The 17808-nt window shown below is 50.9% G+C and overlaps 5 protein-coding genes across 7 annotated transcripts; 1 reads left to right on the top strand and 4 right to left on the bottom strand.

Moving 5' to 3' along the window:
* Positions 1 to 2046: 2046 nt before the first annotated feature.
* On the top strand, positions 2047 to 3668 carry LOC147983025 (chalcone synthase 2). Its single transcript, XM_087542794.1, has 2 exons — positions 2047 to 2360; positions 2473 to 3668. The coding sequence occupies exons 1-2, from the start codon at positions 2171 to 2173 to the stop codon at positions 3468 to 3470; spliced, it is 1188 nt and encodes a 395-aa protein (XP_087398920.1). The 5' UTR covers positions 2047 to 2170; the 3' UTR covers positions 3471 to 3668.
* Positions 3669 to 5015: 1347 nt separating this feature from the next.
* On the bottom strand, positions 5016 to 7257 carry LOC147983026 (glyoxylate/hydroxypyruvate reductase HPR3-like). Of its 2 annotated transcripts, XM_087542796.1 has the most exons (3): positions 6708 to 7257; positions 5805 to 5921; positions 5016 to 5723 (listed from the first exon to the last, which is right to left on the bottom strand). In XM_087542796.1, the coding sequence occupies exons 1-3, from the start codon at positions 7161 to 7163 to the stop codon at positions 5385 to 5387; spliced, it is 912 nt and encodes a 303-aa protein (XP_087398922.1). In that variant the 5' UTR covers positions 7164 to 7257; the 3' UTR covers positions 5016 to 5384. The 2 variants fall into 2 exon arrangements, with proteins under 2 accessions (XP_087398922.1, XP_087398921.1); XM_087542795.1 differs by having other exon boundaries at positions 5016 to 5921; positions 6708 to 7250.
* A 1653-nt stretch (positions 7258 to 8910) lies between these two features.
* On the bottom strand, positions 8911 to 11528 carry LOC147983027 (glyoxylate/hydroxypyruvate reductase HPR3-like). Of its 2 annotated transcripts, XM_087542798.1 has the most exons (3): positions 11016 to 11528; positions 10010 to 10054; positions 8911 to 9905 (listed from the first exon to the last, which is right to left on the bottom strand). In XM_087542798.1, exons 1-3 carry the CDS (start codon positions 11481 to 11483, stop codon positions 9369 to 9371), a joined length of 1050 nt encoding a protein of 349 aa, XP_087398924.1. In that variant the 5' UTR covers positions 11484 to 11528; the 3' UTR covers positions 8911 to 9368. The 2 variants fall into 2 exon arrangements, with proteins under 2 accessions (XP_087398924.1, XP_087398925.1); XM_087542799.1 differs by lacking the exon at positions 10010 to 10054 and having other exon boundaries at positions 11016 to 11526.
* A 1345-nt stretch (positions 11529 to 12873) lies between these two features.
* LOC147983028 (putative acetyltransferase At3g50280) lies at positions 12874 to 14514 on the bottom strand. The gene has a single exon (XM_087542797.1). It carries the CDS (start codon positions 14459 to 14461, stop codon positions 13073 to 13075), a length of 1389 nt encoding a protein of 462 aa, XP_087398923.1. The 5' UTR covers positions 14462 to 14514; the 3' UTR covers positions 12874 to 13072.
* A 363-nt stretch (positions 14515 to 14877) lies between these two features.
* Positions 14878 to 15453, bottom strand: LOC125547041 (uncharacterized). Its single transcript, XM_048711081.2, has one exon. The coding sequence runs from the start codon at positions 15451 to 15453 to the stop codon at positions 14878 to 14880; it is 576 nt and encodes a 191-aa protein (XP_048567038.2).
* Between the last annotated feature and the right edge of the window lie 2355 nt (positions 15454 to 17808).

Raw genomic sequence — 17808 nt, forward strand, 5'->3', positions numbered from 1 at the left:
GGGCCAATCTAGCGCCGGTTCGCCCCCAAGCCGCTCTTTTTAGGCGCCCTGGGGGGCCGAACGGCTGGAGATGCTCTAATAAATTGGTGGCACTGTGTTCCATCTTGTTGAGATTATCATTCATCATTGCTTAGTTGAGAAAGTCAAAAACTTGTTTTTTGGACTAAACTTGTGTCACAAGTGTAAGTCAAATCTTGTTGTTGAGATTACCATTCAACATGTATGTAATGTTTCACTCATAGTAATTTTGATTAACACTTGTCGTGCAAGTTTAATCCACAACAACAAGTTTTGGACTTTTCAACTAACCAATTGTGAATAATAATCTCAGTAAGATGGAACACAATACCATCAATTTATTAGGTGATGATCGAGTCTAAGCATTGCTAAGAGTTAATAACTACTCAAGTTTATGGTGAAAACGAACAGGGTATAAGAGCATGGCATTGTATTCGATGAAAAGGTGTACTAATCAGTATAATATTTTGACTCAAAGCAAGTTTACATGCATGTTTGTAAACACATGTATCTGGAAAAAAAATATAGGACGAGGGATGGGGGTGGCATGACTGCTTGATGGGCACCTCCTACTTCTTCGTCGTAGTACTAGTACCCTCGTCTCCTCCTTCGTCCATACGCCACACAATATACGCAAAAGTCAGCAAGCGTACAACGAGAACTCTAAACAAAACAAAGTAAGATCAACAAACAAAACATATGGGCATGTGTGTAGGATCTTATGTAGAATACTATGGAATAGATCATGGGGATTAGTTACACATGAAAGTATATTGGATAGTAAATAGCGTGCATGAATTCTACAGGGTGATCATCGACTACATACATGCATTATGTAGAAGAACGATGAAACTCATCTACATGTGCTACAAATAAACATAGCATGCACTAATGAGGTTGGAGGCAAAGGCATCTATTTTCATGCATGCACATGATTAGGAGATCGAGGTCAGGTGGATAGATTATGATGGTGGAATTTCATGCAAACCTTAACGTGGAAAATTGGCAAAAACTGAGAAGGGTCAGAACAACCTCTAAAGATGTGATTGGTGTGCCTAGCTCATAAAACGGAATTGAGATCCATATACTAGACTAGAAAGTAGACGTCTAGGGATAAATTATGACAAAAGGGTTTTAGATTTGGCATACCGAGTCGATCGCTGGGCTGCTCGCAAAACTGAATCTGGACAGATTTCCTCCTCAGGGATAGCGGCTCGGAGATGATCTCGGCAACGGAGATTGGCTGCATGGATTTGATTACAATTTTAGGGAAAATCTGATCACATCTTATGAGTCAGATTAGAAAGATTTCTTGATGCTACAAAACGTGAAACCAAGGGGTAGTAGTCGATTACAGACCGAAGGTTTAACTTCGCAGAGAATCATGACTGAACAGGGTCTCTGTAGATTGGAGGGCACGGGAGGATCGTAGAACCACACCTTATACTCCCTTCGTTTCATAATGTAGTGCATGAAGATTTAGAAAATCAAACCTTGCAAATGTTAACCAATTTTATTCAGGAAATTATTTATATCTACAATACCAAAAATATAAAATTCAAGACTACATCTTATGATGAATCTAATAATATATGCTTGACATTCTACATGCATGCAAATGTTTTTCTCCACAAACTTGATCAAATGGAGGGAGCATACATAACTCATGACTAACATCATGTTTATCTAGGAAAAAGACTTCGTTTCCTGGTCGCCTCACCCACAGAACCTTGAAATCCTGTCGGGCCTTCAAGAGAAACAATTGTCGAGTCCTGTCAAGCACGAGCCGGTGCAACTGTCTGGACAGATCAAAGCACACGAGTGCGTGCAATTTGGGGAGGCGGAAAGCCAAGCGACCCAACTACTAACTCCCACTTGGCCTGACGGTAGACGTGTCGCACGCAGCACCCATCTCTCCTCCCCCCGGCATTCGTGGCCCTCCGTCTTCCCGTCCACCTGACCAAATCACGTCTCCCCATTTCCCCTACCAACCCTTCCCGCCGAGTATATATCCCTTTCCCCACACTCGTATCACCACACCAAACCAGTACGGCCAGCATCGATCTCTCACACTCATCTCCGCCTCCAGCCGGCCACTGCTGAGCTAGCTACTCGGCTGCTGCTACGTACTTGTACGTACAGGTAGAGATCGATGGCGGCGGCGACGATGACGGTGGAGGAGGTGAGGAAGGCGCAGCGGGCGGAGGGGCCGGCAACGGTGCTGGCGATCGGCACGGCGACGCCGGCGAACTGCGTGTACCAGGCCGACTACCCGGACTACTACTTCAAGATCACCAAGAGCGATCACATGGCCGACCTCAAGGAGAAGTTCAAGCGGATGTGTAAGTCCAACCAATTCCATTCCATCATTCTTTGCCGTCTCTTTTATGCCTTCTCTCGGACGAACACGCGACCTAACAAACAAACAAAACAATTGCTTCATTTCATTTTCAGGTGACAAGTCCCAGATCAGGAAGAGGTACATGCACCTCACGGAGGAGATCCTGCGGGACAACCCCAACATGTGCGCCTACATGGCGCCATCCCTGGACGCGCGCCAGGACATCGTCGTCGTCGAGGTCCCCAAGCTCGGGAAGGCGGCGGCGCAGAAGGCCATCAAGGAGTGGGGCCAGCCGCGCTCTAAGATCACCCACCTTGTCTTTTGCACTACCTCCGGTGTCGACATGCCGGGGGCCGACTACCAGCTCACCAAGATGCTCGGCCTGCGCCCCTCCGTGAAGCGCCTCATGATGTACCAGCAGGGCTGCTTCGCCGGCGGCACCGTGCTTCGCCTGGCCAAGGACCTCGCTGAGAACAACCGCGGCGCGCGCGTGCTCGTGGTCTGCTCGGAGATCACCGCGGTGACCTTCCGCGGACCGCATGAGTCCCACCTCGACTCGCTAGTAGGTCAGGCTCTCTTCGGCGACGGTGCGGCCGCGGTAATCATCGGCGCAGACCCGGACGAGTCCATCGAGCGCCCCCTGTTCCAGCTGGTGTCCGCGAGCCAGACCATTCTGCCGGACTCAGAGGGCGCCATCGACGGCCACCTCCGGGAGGTCGGCCTCACCTTCCACCTCCTCAAGGATGTGCCCGGGCTCATCTCCAAGAACATCGAGCGCGCCCTGGAGGACGCCTTCAAGCCATTGGGCATCGATGACTGGAACTCCGTATTTTGGATGGCGCACCCGGGCGGGCCGGCAATCCTTGACATGGTGGAGGCCAAGGTAAACCTGAACAAGGAACGGATGCGCGCCACCAGGCATGTCCTCTCCGAATATGGCAACATGTCAAGTGCTTGCGTGCTCTTCATCATGGACGAAATGCGCAAACGCTCCGCCGAGGATGGCCACACCACAACCGGCGAGGGAATGGATTGGGGCGTTCTCTTCGGCTTCGGCCCCGGCCTCACTGTGGAGACTGTCGTCCTCCATAGCATCCCTATCACTGCCTAGGCCAGTGCATGATCATTCATTCTCCATTTATCTTCGTCATGAAATAATCTACTACTGTTGCTGCTACACCCAAGTTTGCACTGTATTCTGCTGTATGAGGTTTGTAAAACTAGAAGAGTAGGCGCGTGTCTTTCCTCTGTGCTACATATACTCTGTTTGTTGTTGAGATCGTTGTGTTATATATGAGCTATTGATTTACATGATTGAAAGTAACCAGTTACGTTTATGATGAAACCTAGAAATCAAACATTCATCCAAATTGACTACCCCTACGGGATAGACCTCAACAAGAAAACCATTGAGTAACGGCACCAAATGGAAATAATAAGATATACTATACTCCACATTTGTCAAGCAATCAAATTTGAGAGAATATCACAGTCCACGGTGAGGCCCGAAAGAATCAAGCACCATACAAACCTGCAATTTCGCCAGTCGAGAACACGGTGAGCGCCATCGTGCTCACCGATTATAAAGAATGATCATGCTCATAGGCCAGCGCATGATCACTCGTTCTCCATTTATCTTGGTCATGAAAAAAATCTACCACTGTTAAGTTTGCATTGTATTCTACCGCACGTGGTTTGTACTAGAAGTGTTGGCGGCGGCGCTACGCGTGTGTTGGCGTTGTCATGTGATGGCGACCTCTGTGAAAACACACCTGATGGCGTTTCTTTGCCATATTTGACGAAGAATCAGTACTTTGTCCGTAAAGAAATACAAGAGCATTTAGATCATTACTTTAGAGAGAGAGCCTGTCAACGTCCAAGGTGTGGCCACGCCGGAGTCCATCCGCGACACGATCGAGCTTGTCGCTGCAAACCTCGATGCCTTCTTTGCAGGGAGCCATTGCTCAGCCCCGCACAGCTCTGAAACAAGAGCACCATTGATTGATTGGATAAAATTGGTCTGCGATCATCCACTGTTGTGCTCTTGTGATTAATCGGCCTGAATGAACTGTAATCTGCAACCAGCAAGCGGAATGCTGCCCAAATTTGCTTCTTGTGTTCTGAATGTTTATCTGAAAAAAGTGTACAATGGCAACAGAAGGCCAGGCAGAGAGTAGTACTAGAAGGAAACCCCACTGCTTTTGGTGGCACTGCTTCTGATTTCTGCAGCGGTTTGCCTTGCATGTTCATCTATTTTTCCTTTGGCCCCCGGTGGACAACCCGCCGGCCACAGGTGTGGCGTTGAGGTCGATAGTCATGGGCGCAGGCATGGCCGGCGCGACCACTCACCTCCGGCGAGCAGTCTGCGGGAGAGGTAGAGAAACGGGAGGCTTACGGTTGGGGATGGAAGCCAAGCACATGCGGCGTGGTCCGTGCCGCCTGAGCTCTTCTCCATGGACAACATGGTGCTGTCGGGCCACAGGGCCGTGGCCACGCCGGAGTCCATCCGCAGCACGATCAAGCTCGTCGCCGTGCCGCCAACCTCGACGCCTTCTTCGCAGGGAAGCCACTGCTCAGCCCTGTGCAGCTCTGAAACAAGAGCACCATTTATTTATCTGGATATAATTGGTCTGCGATCGGCCTGAATGAACTTCAGTCTGCGAGAAATAATGTGCTCACAACAACAGAATGTTCATGTGTTGGGAATGCTGCACAAATTTGCTTCTTGTGTTCTGAATGTTCATGTGAAAAAAAGTGTACAACGGCAACAGAAGGCCAAACAGAGAGTAGTACTAGAAGAAGCAACTCCATTACTTTTGTTGGCACTATTTCTGATTTCTGCAGTGGTTTGCCTTGCATGTTCATCTATGTTGTGAACTTCTCTTTTTTCATGGTGAGCAGAGACCTCACTGGTATCAGCTTCTGCAATGCGTGTCCGTGTAAATGGAGCAGCAGGCACCGTGTCACACATCTGCACATACTCCGCACCCAACAAAAGTTGTGGTGCAGATTTGCTAACTCGCGTTCACTGCACTAGAGAATCAGCATGCACCGGAGTGAGCAATGGCTGACCGGAGAAGAAGGCTTCAAGGTTGCCAATGGTGTGCAGACACAGGTCCGACCTGGACTCCTCCGTCAACACCGCCACGTGGCGTGACAGAACCACATTGTCCATGGAGAACAGCTCCGTGGGCACCTTGGGCTCGTGCTCAAAGACGTCAAGGCCCGCGCCTGCAATCTTTCCCTCCCTGAGTGCAATGACCAGTTCGGCCTCGTCGATGTTTGCTCCTCGGCCGATGTTGACGACCACACCGCCCTTTCCTAGGGCCTCCAGCACATCCTTGTTCACGATGTGACGCGTCGCCTTGTTCAGTGCACATGCGACAACGAGCACGTCTGAATCAGCAGCAAGATCATGGACATTTGGGAAGTATTTGTAAGAGACCAAATCCTTAGGTTTTCTCGAGTTGTAGTGGATGATGCAGCCGAAAGCTTCAAGCCTCTTTGCAATCCGTGAGCCGATGTTCCCCAAGCCGATGATGCCAACACGTTTGCCACCAAGCTGAGACCATCAAGTTAACACAAAAAATGTTATTTAAATTTTTATTAGTGCCAAAATGAATAAGAAAAAGATGCCTTTGCGCCATAGCCAAACACGGTGTCAATTACTGAATGACTGACGAGAGTATGAAGATGTGCGCAAATTCAGGACGCAATCAGTAAGTCGTATGGAATTATGGAGAAGCAGTAGCAGTGCCGCACATCAATTGGTACAGATGATACAGAATAGTAATAATAAGAAAAGCTGAACAATTCTTTGGCCCAGGCATGGGATGCTGTGAATTTGAAATTGTATTGTAGATGTGTTGATGAGAGACTAGTGAGCATGTGGAGTAGAGAACATTACCCTGCCCGATATGTCAGATAAGCCGATTTGGTTATATGAACCTGCTGATATCTTCCTTGCCCGGTCCTTTTATAACATTGTTAATTTTGGTGGAATATTCTCGCAAAATTTGTGTGCCTCGTAAAGTACATGTATTCTTGTGGTTGTCTGATCCATAACAGAATCTTAACAAGAGATAATCATTTAAAAGGCCAATCTTTAGATGATAAATAATGTCTGTTCTCTAGTGTACCTGCCAGCAATGTTTGGATGATAAATAATGTACTGAGGAGGAAAGCTAACAAGTCAACTGTCATCATTTGGCATGTTGGTTTGCGTACTGATGATGATAATATGAAGTACAGATCTGCTATGCGATTGCACGACGAAATGGATTTGGATTGGCCGCTGTTGGGAATTATTAACAGCGGAGAAATTCAGGAAGCAAGCAAACAGCCGGACCTTAGATCCGAGAGGATAGTCCCCCTGCGCCGCCCAGGACCCGCGCCGGACGTACCGCTCGGACGCCGACACGCGGCGGAGCACGTCGAGCAGCAGGCCGACGGCGTGGTCGGCGACGTCGGCGGAGTAGACCTCCCCGGAGTTGGCGACGGCGACGCCGCGGCGCGCGCACTCGGCCAGGTCGATGTGGTCGAGCCCCGCGGCCGTGCTGACGACGCAGCGGAGGGAGGGGGCGGCGTCGAGGAACGAGGCGTCCACGCGCACGCCGCCCCAGATGACCGTGGCGCGCGGGGGCTCCGGCACGGCGGCGGCCGCGGCGACGAAGGCCAGGGCCGGGAGGGCCTGCCCCGGCGCGTACAGGTCGAGGACGCGGAAGCGGTCGCGCAGCGCGGCGGCGAAGGGCGCGTCCACGGGGCGGAGCAGCAGGACGGCAGGCTTGCCGCTAGCTGCCGCCATGGTTGCGAGCTCGAGAGTTGCAACCACTGGTAACCAAGCCACGGTGGCCACCTCACTCTCCTTTTCTGATTATCTTTCTTTTTCAACACCTACTAGACTTCAGAACTTCCATTTCTCTCACAAAAAAAGAAGAGAGTTAAAAACTTTAACTACACTCCACAAAGGCAAAGCTTTGTTTATATATTCTTTAAGCAACTGTGTGTGATACTCCCTCTCTCCGGAAATACTTGTCATCAAAATGAATAAAAAGGAATGTATCTAGATGTATTTTAGTTCTAGATACATCCTTTTTAATCCATTTTAATGACAAATATTTTCAGACGAAGGGAGTACTTCCTAAAAAAAGGTGTGTGATACTTCTTACTTGCCGGACCACCGCTTTGAGCCATCGGTGCATGCGCTCCCTGATAAACAGTAAATTTAAAATAAATGCTAACTGAGTTTAAAAATTCTGATTTCTTTTGACATTTGCACAAACATTTTTGATGGGCAGGAACATATGCTTCCAAGAGTCGAATTGAATTTCGGTCCTTTTTCGTTTTCTTAGAGTCTATATAGACAGACAACCCTGGGCATCCATGCTCTCTGAAATGTCAACATTTGAGGTGTCAATTGCTTGTCTTCAAGCATGAACCTTATGGCAAAGGCAGCCAATTACTGAAAAAGAGCTCAAAGATACAGAAATTTGTTTGAGTGTAGAACAAGGGTATGCAGGAAGCCTGTCATGCGGAAAAGACCCCTAACCAACCACCAATAATCCAATCCTTACCTTCCAACCAAGCCCTTTCGATCCCACGCCACCCTCTTGGTCCACCCCTTACCTCGAAGCCCTACAGCTCAGTTAGCTCTCGGATGGCAAGAATCCGTTGATCCTGCTTTTTATTTTTCTTGTGTTGTTTCTTGTTCCGAATGGTGTCCTAGCTACAGCAGGGAAAGCGATGCTGCCCACTCTACCGCAAAAGGGGGCGGCTTTCCTCCTCCTCTCATCATCAAGGCCCATCAAGCAGCTTAATTTCGTGGAGAGGTTGTGTTTCATTCCAGTAGCAATAAAAAATTCAAGGCGCCTTGTTAAATACAACATCCTCGACAATAAAATACCATTCTTCTGGCTTCTATATCTTGCACAGAACCATAAATTTATTCAAATGCTAAGGTTGAATGGCTTATAAACAGCAAGAACATACCACACGCTGACTAACATCGTGAAATCCCGTCATCCATATAGCGACACATGGTTACAACACTTCTTTTGATCCAAGGTCCAGCACGTGTAATTATTTCTGAAATGGCACAGTTTAGCCGGGAAGGAGCAGAACCAGGCAGGGTTCAGAATCTGCTGCTTGGGCAGCAACCACCTAACCTTCATCCTGTGCCTGATCATAAGTCCACCATTCATCCCAATTGGCCTGTACATATTTCTGAGCGAGAAATCCTCGCCCTTGGAGAGTCACAGCTCTCTTTTGTCAGTTGAGTTTTATACCAGTTTACACTTAACAAGAACATGGAAATCCCATAAGGGCACGCCACAATGCTGCCTTGAACGCCACAATGTGTTATACTTTTGTTAAAAACAAGGATTCTAACATTTTTCTAAAATAATTTATAATATAATGTTTTATGGATTTACCATATATTTATGTTAGGCATATTTTAGTCGCAACTCAGAAACTAATAAAAACAAATGAAGGTTATAAAATACAATATGAGGCAAATGCAACATATGATTTTGGTTATAAAACACAGGATATGGCAAAGTGAAATTTATTTAGGAAATGGGCAGGACACTGCAATCGACACAAGCAACCCAATATATAATTTTTACTTTTCAAGAAAAGAGATCTAGAGAGAAAAATGAGACACACAAGTAGCAGCATCTTTGTGGGAGGAATGCTATTCGCCTTTATATACACTACTTCCTCTGTTTATAAATATAAGACGTTTTAGAGACTTGCGTGGTCAGTCTAAAACGTCCTATGTTGGTGAACAGAGGGAGTATTAGCAAATTCAAAGACTAAAAAGTAAGGATACTGGTCATTGCTTAGTTTCCTGGAGCTGCATCATTTGTACTTTTCCATGGAACGTCTTCTCCCTGATTTGCATGTTTTGTTTAGGTAGGGACTTGCGGCAATCTGTACTAGAGAATCAGCATCAGCATCATCAGTTCATCACTTCCAATATATCTGATATGAGTGACCTGACTTGCGTTCACTGCACTAGAGAATCAGCATCCACTTGAGTGAGCAACGGCTGACCGGAGAAGAAGGCTTCAAGGTTGCCAATGGTGTGAGCGCGCAGGTCCGACCTGGACTCCTCCGTCCACACCGCCACATGGGGCGACAGAACCACATTGTCCATGGAGAACAGCTCTGCCGGCACCTTGGGCTCGTGCTCAAAGACGTCAAGGCCCGCGCCTGCTATCTTCCCCTCCCTGAGTGCAATGACCAGTTCCGCCTCGTCGATGTTTGCTCCTCGGCCGATGTTGATGACCACACCGCCCTTTCCTAGGGCCTCCAGCACATTCTTGTTCACGATGTGCCGCGTCGCCTTGTTTAGTGCACATGCGACAATGAGCACATCGGATTCAGCAGCAAGATCGTGAACATTTCCGAAGTACTTGTAAGATATTGAATCCTTTGGTCTTCTCGAGTTGTAGTGGATGATGCAGCCAAAAGCTTCAAGCCTCCTTGCAATCCGTGAGCCGATGTTCCCCAAGCCGATGATGCCAACACGCTTGCCACCAAGCTGAGACCATCAAAATAACACACACACAAAATACTGTTTTAGTTTTTATTAGTGCCAAAAGGAATAAGAAAAGGGAAAAACATGCCTTCGAGCCATAGACATACATGGTGCCAATTACTGAATGAGGAGAGTACAAAGAAGTGCACGAACTGTGGATGCAATGACTAAAACATAAGTCAATATGGAGCTGGCGGAAGCAGTAGCAGTAGCAGTGTGGCACACTAATAGGTCTTAGGCTACAAGAAAAAAAAGGAAATGAGATCAACCGAGCAGAGAACATACAGAAGAATGCAACCTTCAATTCATAACAGGATGAATGTGCTGGCTAATTCAGCGCCTGGATATATGATAAGGAGTTTGTGTAATTCATACTCGAATGTCTAATCGATATATACTCATATGACGCTTGTAGCATTATATTGCTAATTAAGACTGGAGAGACATTCCCTCTTTCTCTCTCGCATTACACTGTAATCGCCCTCGATTTCCAACCTGAGTTTCCTAATGTGTAGAGTCATAGAAGCGGTTAAGCAGCAAGGGTGCTGCTGCCGACGCCTTCTGAAATATTCAGTTCAGACTGCAGAGTCTGCAGCGGTTTGGACTGATGATGATGTGTTACAGACCTATGCAATGGATTTGGGTTGATTTTCGTAATGGAAATATTAGGATGTCAACAGGATAGCTAACTGTTGGGTTTGTGATGTTCATGTTAACCTTCAAGAAAGTGACAAAATGGAACTGGATCTGAGAGGAGTAACAGCAAATGCCCATTGTCAACCCCTAGTTCAGTTTGTGGACGGTCTGCTCAGCCACAAAATAATGCTTGTTTTAATTTGCTCACAAAGTTAAAGCTTTATTCATCCTTCTCCTTCAGAAACTGGCAAAGGAGGTTAATTTGCCACATCTGAGAATCTTATTAACAAGGACTATATTGACACTATATGGTCTCTGAATTCAATCCAAATTATTCACAAAAAAATGTCTCTGAATTCCTCTCAGACAGGTTAATTTCTACTAAGATAGTTTTGCCGAAGAACATTGGAAGAATCAGAAACAAAATAGTGTCAAGGTATGCCTAAGCTCAACAGGCCAAGAAGTCAAGAACCGGACCTTGGATCCGAGGGGATAGTCGCCCTGCGCCGGCCAGGACCCGCGCCGGACGTACCGCTCCGCCGCCGAAACGCGCCGGAGCACGTCGAGCAGCAAGCCGACGGCGTAGTCCGCGACGTCGGTGGAGAAGACCTCCCCGGAGTTGGCGACGGCGACGCCGCGGCGCGCGCACTCGGCGAGGTCGATGTGGTCGATCCCGGCGCCCGTGGTGAGGACGCAGCGGAGGGAGGGGACGGCGTCCAGGAACGAGGCGTCCACGCGCACGGAGCCGCCGCCCACGACGACCGCGGCGCGCGGGGGCTCCGGCGCGGCCGCGGCCGCGGCGAGGAAGGCCGGGAGGGGCTCGCCGGAGGAGAAGAAGTCGAGGACGCGGAACCGCTCGCGCAGCGCGGCGGTGAAGTCGGCGTCTGACCGGCGGAGGTGGAGGACGGCCGGGAGGACCAGCGGGTTGCCGCCGGCCGACGCCATAGCTGAGAGTTGGAAATTGCTGAACAACTGACATGTTACTACTACTTTTGTGCAATGAAACCAACACTAAAAGTAGAACAAAATTGGAAATAGATAGATTTTTAAACCCACAGACTCAAAAGAAAAGAAAAAGAAACGGAAATGTTATCTGCAGAACGTCAGTTTTTTTTTTGTTGACATTCCCAACGAACTAACCTATGGCCAATGGATCGAAAACACGAATCTTGGCGCACATTCACCCGCCACATCGGCAGCACACACGCCTTCGCTGAGGGGAGGTGCCGGCTGAACGAACCGCAACGCAGCCTACTTCCTCCATCCACTGGCCGGCGCTCTCTCATCGTCTATCGTCTCCATTCCCCATCACACGTCCTCACTACATCTCGCCACTGCGCATCCCTTTTTGGGTGATTGCGCCGGAGCCCTGCACGCGTGGCTCATCCGCCGTCACGGGGCACCCTCTGTTGTTGTCTGGTGGATCTAGGAGGTGCACCGCTCGTTCCCACCACGAACCCTCGGCATCTAGCCGTCACTCCAATAGAAGGAGGCCCGAGAAATGAGTGGGACGGTTGCAGCAGAGATGTGGAGGGCTGCGGTTGCGATTGAAATCAATCATGTGTTATTTCACCATTTTTTCTTAATCCTAGCAATTACATGTGTTTTAGGCTAAAAATCCCACCACACCGCTACACCATCAACCCATGTGCGTCAAGCCATAGTCCATAGAGTGCATGGCACTATTGAAGGCAAATTGACTGAAGTGAAAGCCGCCAAAACCCACGGTTCAGTCTTCCGGCTACATCCTGCAATCTTGCTAGTACGAACCATCGGCTGGTGCTACCATAGTCATATTTGAAGAAGAAATCCTCCCGTACCAAACCCGACGAAGACGTTCTCCAATCTGATCGAAATGACCACCAGCGAGAAAGGGAGCGACCAGGCCCGACCCTCACAAGCAGCCCGCCTGCGCCCCATCCAGGCGAGATATGCTCTCTCTCTCTCTCATTGCAATTCTTCCTCAACTCTTATTCGAATTGAAAGGGTTTTAATAATTCAATAAAATCAATTTTTTAAAGAAAATAAAAGACTATTTTGATTCCTATATAACTCTTATGCAGTAGAATATTACTTCCTCTTGTGTTTTTTACTCCACATACAAGATTTGTTCAAAGTCAAATGCATATGCAGAATAAAAAGGGCCAGAGAGAGTTTTTTTTCCTTCATGTTCTGCTTCGTAATCTTCTTGCTTATCATTAGCATATTCTGAGACTTTTCTAGAAAGAATCCACTTCTCTTGGAGGATGGAGCATTTTGGGCAGTGTGCTAGAGATAAAAAGTGTGATGGCCGGCCTATATGCAGAAAGTGCAGGCGCACAAGTTTAGGAGAGAACTGAATTAATAGGTTAGGCCATGCTGCCTTGGAGTACATGGTATGAGCTCCAGCCCAGATTGGATGTGGAAATAACAATACTGTCTGTACTAGCAAATGTGGAAATGGAACAACAGAAGTACAACAAACCGATCGAAACTTTGCAGACACAATTGACCGACTGACCAACTGGATACATGCAAATCTCCAAGTCATAGTCCTAGACCGACGGCTTCATCAGCTCTTCGTCGGCGACGAGCCTGGCGAGCACGTCCGGGGCGAGGCACACCTGCAGCTCCATGCCCCCTCTCCCTCCGCCGTCAGCTCCGCCCTCGTAAACCGTGACATACCCGTCCAGCTTGTTCCCGGCGCCGCTCCGGACGGCCACCGGCCTGCCCCACCCGAAGTCGTTGCAGTACACGTCGAACCGCGTCGAGCCGGTGACCACCACCGTCTCAGGAGGAAAACGCTCGGCCAAGCACCTGAAGCTGGGGTTTGCATGCCACGCCGCGAGCTTCTCCCTCACGCACGCCTCGTCGACCGCAGCCACGGCCCGGTTCAGAAGCCACGCCGCACAACCCAGCCGGTCGTCTCCCAGAATCTCGCCGACCGCGGCCTTGCCGGCGGCGCTCGACACCGCGTTGCCCACGTAAACCGGCGGCATGCTCTTCAGGCGCGTCCGGCATCCGACGGCGAGCAAGCACGTGGTCTCCTGGTCCGGCGCGAGCCCCCGGGCCCGACACGTAGCCCGCCACAGGTGCGCGACCACGGCCTGCAACGAGGAGATGGTGGCCGTGCCGGCGGCCATCTCAGCGTTCGCTTTCCCCTTCAGCTTCTTCACGCTCTCCGGGGAGAAATGGATCGAGCATTCATACACCGGCGGCGGGTGCTCAAACCGCCTGGGGATGTCGTCCGCCTTGGCAAAGGGGAGAGGGATCGGCACGGTGCAGCCCTCGATGAACCACCTCTTGGGTGGTGGGGGCACCGTGGAGATATCTCCGTTGGCGTCGCCGCCGTTGCGGCTGATCTCCGACCATGCGTTGAACAGATCCCAGAACGTGGTCCCATCGGCGACGCCGTGGTTGAGCGACATGGCGACGAAGAGGCCGTCGGCGAGCTCGGTTACCTGCACGGCCAGGACGGGCAGGCTGGGGTCCACGACGGCGTCCGCGCTGACCGTTCCGTTGAGGGGGAAGAAGGAAGAGACCACACGCGGGATGCAGACCGTGCCGGTGAGGTCAGCGACGGTGACCCCGGGCGCCGCGGCGTGGACGAACTCGGCGCCTTCGTCGCTGCAGCGGAGCGAGATCGTCAGGCCCGGTGACTTCCCATCGCCGTCCTTGGCCACCGGTGCGACGGCGAAGCGGCCGGCGAGGGGGTAGAAGCGGGCCAGGGCGCGCGCGAAGGACGAGGCGAGGTGTTCGACGGCGTGCGCGCCACCGGCCGGAGGCTTGGGCAGGAGGACGCCCTTCTGGGCGTAGTCCACGGGGAGCTGCTGCAGGTCCCATGGCGTCAGGTGGACGGTCTCGGGCTCCGGCGCCCGTGAGCTCTTCTGGTACTCCGGCTTGACCATGCGTCGGGAGACGATCTGGACACCGCCGCCTTCCATTTTGGTCGCCGGATGAGCGGTGGACACTATCGAGAACGTGAGTCTGAGCTCGATAGTGTGTGTTTTGTGGATTGGCGTTGTATACTGTGTATATTAGAGCATCTCCAACAGGCGATTTGCCGCGCGCGCATCGCCTGATTTGGCATGACGCGCAGCGTTGGCTCCAGCAGCCGCGCTAAAATGCAGCGCGCGTGCGCCGCTCCAGCAGCGCGCTAAAATGCAGCGCGCGATAACATTTTCGAAAGCATAAAAATAAAGATAAATTGCATAGATAAAAAATAAAGATAAATTGTATAGATAAAAAAACGATACAAAGGTATTTTACATCGGTGCAACTAGATAGATAGTTCGAAAACATAGATAGATAGAACTACGGTGCAACTAGATAGAAACTACTACCGCATACTAGATAGAAACTACTCCAAATCGTTACCACCATCATCATCCTCGTCGGTGTTGTCCGAGGTATCGAGCCGAATGTCGTCCCAACGTTCATCGTCTGACGTGAAGATCGACCTCCCACCTGCTGAAACGATGTCGCATTGCGCATTCGCCAATGCCTTCCGCCGACGCCGGTCCGCCCGCTCCGCGCGGCGCCTTGCCGTCCTCTCCGCCCAGTAGGCACGCTCGTCGGCGACGTCCTCCGGGTGGCGAGGGCGCCACTCCGCCATGGCTCGCTCGTCCTCCTCGGCGATGAGGAGGCGGCGGCAGCGCCCAGCGTGGTCGGCACGGTCCACGTCGGTGATGAGACGCGGCGGAGGGGCGACGCGCTGCGCCTGCTCGCGCGTGAAGACGTCCCGGAAGTTCATCTGCGTCCGGAGCCTATCCAACCGCCACGCCGTCGCGTCGTACACGCGGGCCGCCTCGTACGCGCTCCGGAACGACCCGAGGCCGAGCCGGACGTCGCCGGACCGGATCTCGGCGGAGTACCAGCCGTTGGGGCGCTCGCGGACGCCGCGGTAGCCCGACGAACCCCGGCGGCGCGGCGGCATGGTGGCGCGGTGGTGGCGCAGAAAGCGGCGAAGCGGCGAGGTTGCGAGGGGAGGGCGCGTGGCTGTGTCTGTGCGCGTGGCGAGCGCGGCATTTTATAGGCGCGCGCGAAACGGCGCGTTAAATCTATCACGCCGCGTGCCGCTTTCTCCCGCGTGCGCGCAAACGCTTTCCACGCGCGGAACCAGCCGGCGCGCGCTAAACCTAAATTTTACCGCGCGGGCGCGTCTTTTGCAGCACCTGTTGGAGATGCTCTTAAGGGAGGCCATGTTAGCCTGAGTGTGTCACAAGCATGCTGCGTGGAGCACGAGCGTGCTTCGGTAAACCATACAAGAAAATTATCATGAGTCGTGTCCCAGCACAACGGGGGAGATCTGGAGCACATGCGTACGTACACAAAGCACACGAAGAAAACAAGCAATTACGAGCACAGATCTGGAGCACATGAGCACAAGCGCGATGTGCTCCGGCATGTCCGGCCGTTCAAATCAGAGATGCCTCTTCTGGTCAGATCGAGGGGGAATATATATGTACTACAGCATATCCGGCGAGCACACGGTACTATCATTGTATTGTATAGCCGATATGTTACCATTAGAAAACGACAGTGAATGTAAGTACCACCCAGTTACATCATGCATGAGTTCAAGTGACCAAAGCATAGTTCGAGTTTTCTTTCCCCTACGCCAAGGCTAGGGTTTGTCTCCTCTCTGGCGATCCCATCGCCTGAGAGTCCTCCTACCGATCGACGAACCTCCCTCGTAGGGTTCGCATGATCTCGTCCTACGCCCCTCACCCTGGTGGGTCGGGTGTGACGCCTCTCCAAGGAACGATGGATCCAGCGGCCGATGCTCTGTCCGGAACCAGTAGTGGCGACGGCGGCGGCGCCAAGGCTTCAGATCTTGGTGATTTCATGGAACAACTCCACCTGGAAGATGTAGACTTTGATGATTTGGTGATTGAAGAGGACGATCCGGCGGTTAACGAAGGCGTACGCTGGCTGGCCCTTGCTAGGGTTCATACGGCAAAAACCTTTAGCCCGACCGCGTTCTACAAGGATATGTGTGCTGCTTGGAACATGGCGAAGCCCGTGAGGTTCAGACCTGTCGGACCAAACGTCTTCGTAGTGCAGGCAGAGTGCCTTGGTGATTGGGAACGCATGGTGGATCAAGGGCCATGGCTCTTCAGGAATATGGTGGTGCTCATGGCACCGTATGATGGGTTCACGAAGGTGGAGGAGGTGCCGATGCTGTTTATGCCGATTTGGCTCCAAATTCACAAGCTACCTGAGGGTTTTTGTAAGAAGAATATAGTGGAATCTTTGTTAAGGAACTCCGGTGATATCCTGGAGATGAGGCTGAACGGGAATACACGTGGCGATTATGTGAGGGTTAGGGTTCGGCATGATATCCAAAAACCCCTCACAAAGTTTGTTAGCATTGTCAGAGGAAAGGAGAGGCAAGTGTTCTTAGTTCGCTATGAAAAATTAGCTCGTTTCTGCAGCGTCTGTGGTCTTATTGGGCACGATTTTAAGGAGTGTGGCTCCGGGGTTCATGAGGAGAAAGAGAAGAAATTTGGATCCTGGCTTTATGCCGATGGGCCGAACAAAAGCAGGCAGGATGAGGCTGGTCATAGTTCTGATCAGAAGCAGTTTCAGCGTTCGTCAATGAAGGAAAAGGAAGTGGCCAAGACTATGGACCCAGATTTAGTTGACACGGCGTCTAGTCCGCCGAAGCATGGTACCAGTAGTATGCAGGTGGGTCCAGCGGCTCGGAAAAGGTTGGCCATGGAGCTGGAAGTTGGGGAGGAACAAAACAAGACCAACCTGGGTACATTGGCGCTGACTCAGGGTCTGGGGGAAGATGGAGGAGAGCAGTCTTCTCCAACTAACAGTTCAAACAGCAAGAGAGCAAAGGTTACCTCACCGGAAGTGTCTGAAGAGAAATCGGCGGCCTCCTTCGAGGAGGACCGCCGGGTCCAATGAGTACCCTAGTTTGGAACTGCCGAGGGGGGGGGGCGCCGGACAGTTCGTGAGGTTTTGGCCCTCTCAAAAGCCAATTCGCCGGGGCTGATTTTTCTGTCAGAAACTCGTCAAGCCTCTAGTAAGATGGAGAAACTGAAGTGGAGATCGCAAATGAAAGGTTTTGCTGGTGTGTCAAGTGATGGCCTCAGTGGGGGGCTAGCGTTGTATTGGGATGAAAATCTGCAAGTAATGGTGTTGGACTCTTGTGCACGTTATATAGATGTGAGAATTGTGGATGTAGCTAATGACAAAACATGGAGAACTACCTTTGTGTATGGAGAACCACGGGTGGACCACCGTCATCGCATGTGGAGTGCCCTCTCAAATCTTCGAG

Source organism: Triticum urartu, chromosome 2A, assembly GCF_056163025.1.
Source record: "Triticum urartu cultivar PI428250 chromosome 2A, HENAU_Tu73, whole genome shotgun sequence".
In the NCBI taxonomy this organism is placed as follows: Eukaryota; Viridiplantae; Streptophyta; class Magnoliopsida; order Poales; family Poaceae; genus Triticum; species Triticum urartu.

Coding starts and splice junctions, on each gene's coding strand:
- LOC125547041 (XM_048711081.2), bottom strand. CDS start 15,453: ATGCCGCCGCGCCGCCGGGGTTCGTCGGGCTACCGCGGCGTCCGCGAG.
- LOC147983025 (XM_087542794.1), top strand. CDS start 2,171: ATGGCGGCGGCGACGATGACGGTGGAGGAGGTGAGGAAGGCGCAGCGG. Junction 2,361..2,472: donor GGAGAAGTTCAAGCGGATGT/GTAAGTCCAACC, acceptor TTTCATTTTCAG/GTGACAAGTCCCAGATCAGG.
- LOC147983028 (XM_087542797.1), bottom strand. CDS start 14,461: ATGGAAGGCGGCGGTGTCCAGATCGTCTCCCGACGCATGGTCAAGCCG.
- LOC147983027 (XM_087542798.1), bottom strand. CDS start 11,483: ATGGCGTCGGCCGGCGGCAACCCGCTGGTCCTCCCGGCCGTCCTCCAC. Junction 10,055..11,015: donor ACTATCCCCTCGGATCCAAG/GTCCGGTTCTTG, acceptor TTGCATCCACAG/TTCGTGCACTTCTTTGTACT. Junction 9,906..10,009: donor CATTCAGTAATTGGCACCAT/GTATGTCTATGG, acceptor TGATGGTCTCAG/CTTGGTGGCAAGCGTGTTGG.
- LOC147983026 (XM_087542795.1), bottom strand. CDS start 7,163: ATGGCGGCAGCTAGCGGCAAGCCTGCCGTCCTGCTGCTCCGCCCCGTG. Junction 5,922..6,707: donor ACTATCCTCTCGGATCTAAG/GTCCGGCTGTTT, acceptor TGATGGTCTCAG/CTTGGTGGCAAACGTGTTGG.